Genomic DNA, 8,498 nt, shown 5'->3' with positions numbered 1-8,498 from the left:
CCTGAGGCATCATGGGCCCATTAAGCTAGGAATAACTCTCCCTTCTGTTGTCAATCTAAGTCTATCTTTGACACCTCTATTTTTGCTACCTGATTTACCTGTTTGTTGTTTTGGTGTTCCTCATTAGCCCAGCTCTTGGGGACATGAGCATCTACATGGTGGACCTTCACAGGTAGCCTCCCTACCCTGGTAGCAATGTCTTTCCACTCTTCAGCAGCCCAAATTGGTTTTCCTCTACACTGCCAGCTGGCCTCTTTCCACCTCTCCAGCCATCCCCACAGAGCATTGGCTACCATCCATGAATCAGTGTAGAGGTAGAGCTTTGGCCACTTCTCTCTTTCTGCAATGTCCAGCACCAGTTGAACAGCTTTGAGTTCAGCAAGTTGACTCGATCCACCTTCTCCTTCAGTGGCCTCTGCGACCTGTTGTGTGGGGCTCCATACGGCTGCTTTCCACTTCCGGTTCATCCCTACGATGCGACAGGAACCGTCAGTGAAAAGAGCGTAGCGCGTTTCCTCTGGGGGCAGTTGGTTATATGGAGGAGCCTCTTCAGCCCGTGTCACTGCTTCTTGTTCTTCATCTGTGACACCAAAATTCTCACCTTCAGGCCCATTTGTAATTACCTCCAAAATCCCAGGGCGATTCAGTTTACCTATACGGGCGCTGTCTCTGTCCCTCTGGAGCCTCTCAGGAACCCTGGGCCAGTCCCGAGTCGGCAGACACCGGGGGCAGCCCCGACACGGCCGACAGCGGGGAGACACTCTCTGTGCCCCGAGGGTACTGAGGGCACCTGGGCTGGGCGCCTGTGCAGCACAAGAGACACCAGAGACATCGCTAGAAGATAAAGGGCCAGCTCTTAGCAGGGCTTAATCCAAGGTTTTATTCTAGGAGTCCCAAAGGAGCCCCTACACCTCAGGGCCCTCCTGCCCACAGCCCCGGGAGATGTGCCAAGGTTACATTTAAAGGGAGGTGGAAACCCAAGGTAGATAACATTTTACTAACCAAGAAGTGACCCTAAGGGATGGGTACTGGGGGATGGACATTTAGGACAGCATATGGGGCAGGGCTTGGGGGGCTGACCCCTGGCCTCTGGCTCATCACTCGACATCCTGGACCGAAGCTTCTGGATGGAGGGGATGGGATGCTGAGTGATTGACAGAGAGCCAGGGTGGGGGTTTGGGGATGATCTCAGCAAGGGAAAGGGATTACACAGGTAAAGGGAGGGGGGTACCATCTGGGATGAACCACTTGGGAAAAATACCAGGATTCAAACCCAAAACTATTACAAAACTATTACAAAGTATAAAAACACACTACAACACACCACCCAGATCTGGTGTTTGCTGTGCAAGTGCCCAGATCCGGAAATTTCCCAGGGCTGGCACAGCCCAAGTCCAGCAATTTGCTGGCACAGAAAGCCAAAATCTGGCAATTTCCTGATGCCAATACAGGTGCCCAGACCTGGTGTTTGCTGCCACTGCCAGTGCCCAGATCTGGATATTTCCCTGTTCTGGCAGAGCCAAGTCCAACAATTTTCTGGCAAAGAAAGCCAAAATCTGGCAATTCCCTGCTACCGTCATTGGCAATGCCAAGATCCGGTGTTTGCTGGCACCACCAGTGCCCAGATGCGGGAATTGCCCGGTGCTGGCACAGCCCCAGTCAAGTAATTTTCTGGCAAAGAAAGCCAAAACCTTGCAAATACCTGGTGCTGGCCCCACCCAGATCTGGTGTTTGCTGGCACTGCCAGTGCTCAGATCCAGCAGTTTCCCAGTGGCAGCAAAGACCAAGTCCAGCAATTTGCTGGCACAGAAAGACAAAACCCGGCAATTTTCTGGTGTCAGCACTGGCACCACCCAGATCTGCGGTTAGCTGGCACCGCCAGTGCCCAGATTGGCAATTTCCCTGTGCCAGCACAACCCAAATGCAGCAATTGTCTGGCAAAGAAAGCCAAAACCCAGCACTGCCCAGATCTGGTGTGTTGGGGTTGGTTTAAAAGAAGAGGGAGACCTTGGCTTAAGGCTGTGGGAAAACCCTCTTTAGTCAGGGTCAGCAGGAGCTCCCGGCCATAATCCTCTTGTTCAGGTTTGCAGATTGTTACTAGAAAGTTCTGAGTTCTCTTTGCTACCATTGGTTACTTTATACTGCAAAAATTGTAATATTCTTAATCCTTCCTTTCTCTTGGATCCTTTCCTCAGATCCCACCTTAACCCCTCCCCATAAATAAATGGATAAATATCCCTGCTAGACCCTGGACCCAGGCTTTTTTCTGCTTTGCTCTCTCTACTGTGCATGCCGTCCTGTTTGTTGTGTTTGCCTTCATTGAAGTTCTGTTTCCAGAGCACCAGATGGAAGCAGTCTCTGTCTGTAAAGTGGCCAGAGCTGGTTCTCAGGGAAACCACTGGTCAATGGTCCGGACGAGGGCCAGAAGGTTTCACTGGTGTTTGCTGGCACCACCAGTGCCCACATCTGGAAATTTCCCTATTCTGACACAGCCCAAGTGCAGCAGCAATTTACCGGCACAGAAATCCAAAACCCGGCAACTTTCTGCTACTGGCTCTGGCACCGCCCACATCTTGTGTTTGCTGCGCCAGTGCCCAGATTTGGAAATTTCCCGGTGCCAGCGGAGCCCAAATGCAGCAGATTTCTGTCGCTACCAACGACACCACCCAGATCTGGTGTTTGCTCACAGTGCCAGCGCCCAGATCTGAAAACTTCCTGGTGCTGGCACAGACCAAGTCCAGTGATTTGCTGGCACAGAAAGCCAAAATTTGGAAATCTGCAGGTTCTGGCTCCAGCACCATCCAGATCTGGTGTTTGCTGGGACCGCCAGTGCCCAGATTTGGAAATTTCCCGATGCCTTCACAGCCCAGGTCCAGCAATTTGGTTTTAGCTAGCTTAGGCAGAGAAGTTCCTGGGACTGTGACTTTCCTTTTTCTTGGAACTGTTTAAACCTGCTCTGGACTGAAAACCCAGAAAAACACCGGCAGCTCACACCTGTGGCCCACCGAGCTCTGGGACGCTGCATTCCAGCACCAGAGGGACTTAGAAGAGACCGAGTGAGCCAACTACAACCCACAAAAAGGACTTTCTGAATTTGCCATCTCTTCAGCACTGTCAGAAGTTTTATTTAATATTATTCATTTTTCATGCTTCTGAATACTTTACTTGTTAAATAAACGGGGGTTTTTTCACTTTTTTCGAGGGAAGTCTTTTCCTGAACTAGTAGGGGGACGGGCTGCTTGAACTTGCTTTCTAGACAGATCCCTTTTGGAGGTTTCCTCCCCAAATTTGCCCTAAGCCAGCACAAACAGTCATCATGAAAATTTCACCAGTGGCATAATTTCCTGCTGGCAAATCTTGTGACAGAAGCTTGACCTTGTTCTCCATGAGACATTCTTGAGAAGAGAGACAGGAGAAGATTCCTGGAAAACTGAAACAGCTTTCCAGAAGGGAAATGAAAATGAAAGAAACAATCCAAGATCTTTTCCTCTATTTATTTCTATGCTCCCCTTTTCCATGTTGCACTACTTCTCCATCCCAGGAATTCCAGATGCACTTCACCTCTAAGATCGGTGTCTTAGTGATTTTTAGACACTCAAAAAAACCATGAACCACACAGAGTTTTCCTTCCCCTGGTTTTACTGGAAAGCAACACTGGAGATGTAAGTGCAGTGCTGGGCTCAGGTAGGAATCCTACAGCAAGGGAAGGTGGCCCGACAGTGTTTGACCCTCAGCCAGGCCAATGCAGAGCAGCAAGCGAGGGGATTGCTGTACCAGTGTGCAGGAGTCAGGGCTCTGCATCTGGGCTCACCGCTGCAAAGTTCCCGTGTTTGGACAGACTCAGGGGCTGTGCCCGGGGCGCGCGGGGCTCGAACGTGGGGCTCGTGGGGCGAGCGGGGAACGGACACGGGGACGAACGGCCCCGGTGCTTCAGTTGCAGCGGCAGCAGCGGCGGCAGCAGCAGCGACAGCGGCAGCAGCAGCAGCAGAAAAGCAGATATTTTAGATCACTCTTTCTCTCTTTCTCTTTATCTTTTTCTTTCTCTGTCTCTCCCCTTCCCGCGGTCGGGCACCCTTCTCTCGGGGTCCCTTGCCCGGCGTCCCTCTCCTCTCCCCGCTTCCCTCTCCCCTGCCGGGCCGGGCCGGGCCATGCCCCCGGCCCGCCCCCGGCCCCAGGCGGGGCTGCCCCGTGCCCGGCCCCGGCCGTCCCGCCGCGCTCTCGCCTCCGCCCGGCTCTGGCCGTACTGGCGGTGGCGCTGCTGGGCGGGCGTCAGTGCCTGGTGCGGGGGCGGCATCGCCGCCCTTCGGCTCCGCCTGGCCCGAGCCCAGCCCCGGACCCGAGGCAGGGTCCAGTCCCGGAACCGGAACCGGCCCCGGCCCCGGCCCCGGCCCCGGCCCCGGCCCCGGCCCCGGCCCCGGCTCCGGCCCCGGCTCCGGCTCCTCCCGGGGTCCGCGGAGGACACAGGCGGGGCGGCCGCTCCCGCCGCCTCCGCTGCGGCTTCCCCGGCCCGAGCTCCGCCGCTCGGCAGCGCGGCCGCCGGCCCCGAGCCTCCCGTGCCGCGTTCCAAAGAGCGAACGCCTGGGCATGGCCGGCCCGGGGCGGCTGAGGGGCGCTCGGGGGCCGTTGCTGGCCCCGGGCCGAGCGCTGACAGCCGCGTCCCGCCCGCAGGGAAGGCGCAGGAGGCCCTGCAGGAGCGCTACCGAGTGGGTTCGCTGCTGGGGCGCGGAGGATTCGGCAGCGTCTTCGCGGCCACGCGGCTCTCGGACGGCGCCCCGGTGAGCGGCGGGGCCGGCGGCGGGCGCAGGAGGAGGGGGCGGAGGAGGAGGAGGATGGGGCTGGTCAGGGCGGGCGGCGAGCTGAGCCCGCTGCTGTCCTTGGCTTGCAGGTGGCCATCAAAAGGGTGCCACGGAACCGCGTCCGGCACTGGGGCGAGCTGGTGAGTGAGCGGGGCCAGCGGCAGCAGCCGGGGCTGCCGGGCGGGGATGAGCCGAGGCCCGGCACGGTGGAAGCCGCCAGGACGCCTCGAGGGAGAGCGGGCGTGGGTCCAGCGCAGGGCGCAGAGCATCCCGGGCTGGCTGAGGGCTCCCCGAGCCCCGGCACGGCATCGGCCCCACTGAGGGCATCGTGCTCCTCCCGCAGCCCGACGGCAGCAGGGCCCCTCTGGAGATCGTGCTGCAGGCCAAGGTGTCCACTAGCTTCCCTGGTGTGGTGCAGCTGCTGGAGTGGCTTGAGCTCCCCGAACACATCGTGATGGTGCTGGAGCGGCCAGAGCGGTGTCAGGACCTGCAGCGTTTCATTGGGGCACGGCGGTTCCTGCCCGAGGAGGTGGCGCGGGCGCTGTTCCGCCAGGTGCTGGAGGCCGTGCGGCACTGCACCAGCTGCGGGGTCCTGCACCGCGACATCAAGCCCAAGAACATCCTGCTCGACCTGCACACCGGGAAGGCAAAACTGATTGACTTTGGCTGTGGCACCTACCTGCAAGAGACAGCCTACACTCACTTTGCAGGTGAGCCCACGTAAGGGTGTACTCCTGGTCCCGGGATCTCATGGCCCAACATCTCCCAGCCCAAGCTGGCTGTGGCAGAGGGGATTCTCCCTTTTGCTGCCAGTCAGGGGACTGAGTCTTCAGCTGAGTTGCTTTAGAGTGGGGCTGGGTGGGGAGCCATCTTCCAGCCCTGCTGGCAGCCTTTGCCAGCCACTCTGCCCAGGACTGGGGCTGGGCTGGGGCAGCCAACCTGACCAAAACCCCCATGGGTGGGGGTAGCAGAGAGGGGGGCGGAACCTGTGCCCCAGCCAGTTTGATGTGCAGGCGAGAGGAAGGGCTTGGACTGATCCACTCGCCCTGTTTGCCTTGGCTTCCTAATATTTTTGGGGCAATGCAGACAGGGAGGATAAGGGCATGTTTTCCCCAACACGGAGAGGGTTTTTCCTTTGCAGGTCATGGTCAGGCTTAGCCAGGGCTTCCTCTGCCCTCTTCTGACACCAGTGGCTTCTTTTCCAAGCCTAAGTTTGTGCACAAGTCCCAGGTGCTGGTGAGAGGGCAGTGGTCACCCTGTGTGCCACTGCTGCAGCCCCCGCAGGCCCAGGGATGCTGGGGCCAGGCTGTGGGAGCAGCAGCATCCCCCTGCTGAACTCCATCTGTATTCCATAGGAACACTGTCCTACAGCCCCCCGGAATGGAACGACTTTGGCTGGTACCATGGCGAGGCAGCAACGATCTGGTCCTTGGGCATCCTGCTGCACCAGATGGTCTGCGGGGAGCACCCGTTCAGGAGGGGCCGGAACCTCAGCTGGGGCCAGCTCCCGCTGCCACAAGGGCTCTCTCAAGGTGGATCCCCTTCTCTGGGCACAGGGGGAATCCCAGTGCTGGGAGCCAGCAGCGGGCTCGTGAGCATCCCGCTCTGGCAGCTGCTGAGGAGGTGGCACATGTCCTGCTCTCCTCCAAAACAGGGAATTGATGGGAAAGTTTAGGCCCAAGCCTGACCACATCCAGAATGGCCTGGCCATGGGAATAGTGGGGCAAAGCAGACAGGAGCCTTCTCTGGCTGACCGGCAGGTTCTGCTTTCTCTTGCCAGAGTGCAAAGATCTGATCAGGTGGTGTTTATCCGTGAACTCCTTGGACAGACCCACATTAGAAGACCTGGTCTGCGATCCTTGGGTGCAGGATATTCCTCTGCCATAGAAGAAGGGAGAGAGCCACAGGCACACTTTGATGCAGGGCCCTGGTAAGTTCCAGCTCCACACATGCCTTGGCAATGAGAAGCAGAGGAACCCAGACCTTTTTGTGCTGCCTGTGTCACTGCACCGGGGCCATGGGATGGGCACACGCAGCCCTTGTGCTGGAGCTGAGCTGCTCTGCCCAGCACTGGTGGCCGCCATCCAAGCTGGTTTTGCTTGTGCTGGTTCCCTGACAGCTGGGGCCCTGGGCAGAGCCCTGAGAGCCTGGTCTCCCCCCAGGGAAGGAACAGGAGCCCCTGGAGAAGCTGTACCTGGTGGGGATGCTGCTGCTGCTGCTGCTGCTGCTGCTGCTGCTGCTGCTGCTGCTGCTGCTGCTGCTGCTGCTGCTGCTGGAGACAGCCAGGATGACATCAAGGATGACAAGCTCTTCCTCAGCCTGGCCACTGGAGGCTGAAGGTAATGGACTTTGATTCTGGCACCTTCTTCAAAGGCAAACTCCACAGGGAATTTGCAGATGAGTCCACACCCAGGGAAATGCTGCCAGATTTGGGCACGGCCCAGCCTGGCTGGGAAGCAAAGGTTCCCCCTTTGCTGGGGCAGATGCAACTCAACCTTCAGTCGCTGCCCAGCTGCTTTTTGGCAGGGCTGGGGGCATGGGCTGGGCTGGGTACGAAATGGGAGTGGGCTCCTGGCCCTGCCAACAGCCCCCAGCACCCACCGTGCCCTGGGCTGGGGCTGAGGCTGGGGCTGGGGCAGCCAGCCCGACACAAACAAAGCCCCATGGTGGGAGCAGAGGTGGGACTCCAGAACCTGTGCAGGGGCTGCTTTGCTGTGCAGGCAAGGAAGGGCTTGGGCTGCTCCACTGCCCTTGTTTGCTTTGGGATCACGGTGATTTTGGGGGGCAGTGCAGGGGGGAAGAGAGAAAGTGTGGGCTTCCCTCAGCCATGGCTGGGTTTATCCCTACCATGTAGGAGTTGGGCCTTCCTCAAGGCCCTGACAGAGATAAGAGTTTTCACCATTTTTCTTGTTTTCCCTTTTTGCATCTAATCTCTTTTCAATAATGTGTTGTTTGTTTTTCCAGAGGAAGTGTTCTAGGTGGTCCAGTGTGGATGGGGAAGTGCTTGGGAGCAGCTGTGGCGTGGATGGGCCATGCCCTTGGAGAAGGCTGAGGCCATGGTTTGGGAGCAGCTTTTCTTGCAGCTCTGGCTGGTGTGAGGTGGGTCCCTGTGTGCTTGGCAGGGTGGGATCAGAGCTTTTGGGAGATGGCAGCGAGCACAGGAGCATCCTGCTCTGGGCAGCTGCTGAGGGCTGGATGTGCCGTGGCTGGCTGCAGGCTGGGCACGTGTCCTGCCCTCCTGCTCTGCTGCCAAAGGCAGCAGGGATGGGCAGCTCTGGGCACAGCTCTGGGCACAGCCAGCATGGCCTGGGCCCCGCAGGCCTTGGCACAAGGGCACAGGAGCCCTCAGCTGACGGGCGGTTTCTGCTTTCTCTCCTTGCAGCCGGGCTCTGCGGCTGCTGAGGCTGCTCTGGGCTCTGCCAGGGCTCTGCTGGGCCCAGCCCTGGGCCCAGCTGGGCTGGCTCTGCCCTCACATTGCTCTGACAGCTCTGCATCAGACGAGCCCATTGTGAGCACAGCGCCTGAGCTTTCTGCTTTGGCAGCTGAGTGAGACTCTGCTGCAGGCCCAGAGATTGCAGCTGGGGACACACATCCAATTGGCAAGGACCCAAACTCTCCACAGTCCCAGCTGAACGCCTGGATCTGCACAGGGTGTTTGTCTGTCCCATTCTTCCTTCTTGATTGGCTGGAATTGTGCAGTTG

General features: G+C 58.3%; 1 protein-coding gene across 1 annotated transcript; it reads left to right on the top strand.

Moving 5' to 3' along the window:
* Window positions 1–4,133: 4,133 nt before the first annotated feature.
* Window positions 4,134–6,683, top strand: LOC143692692 (serine/threonine-protein kinase pim-1-like; the record flags this gene model as incomplete). The annotated part of the gene is made up of 5 exons (XM_077172935.1): window positions 4,134–4,775; window positions 4,886–4,936; window positions 5,140–5,506; window positions 6,152–6,328; window positions 6,577–6,683. Coding segments are annotated over 5 exons (1,344 nt in total), but the record flags the coding sequence as incomplete, so codon positions are not given.
* Window positions 6,684–8,498: the final 1,815 nt, after the last annotated feature.

Source organism: Agelaius phoeniceus, assembly GCF_051311805.1.
Source record: "Agelaius phoeniceus isolate bAgePho1 chromosome W unlocalized genomic scaffold, bAgePho1.hap1 SUPER_W_unloc_2, whole genome shotgun sequence".
Classification (NCBI taxonomy): Eukaryota; Metazoa; Chordata; class Aves; order Passeriformes; family Icteridae; genus Agelaius; species Agelaius phoeniceus.
This window is presented reverse-complemented; position numbering and strand designations above follow the sequence as displayed.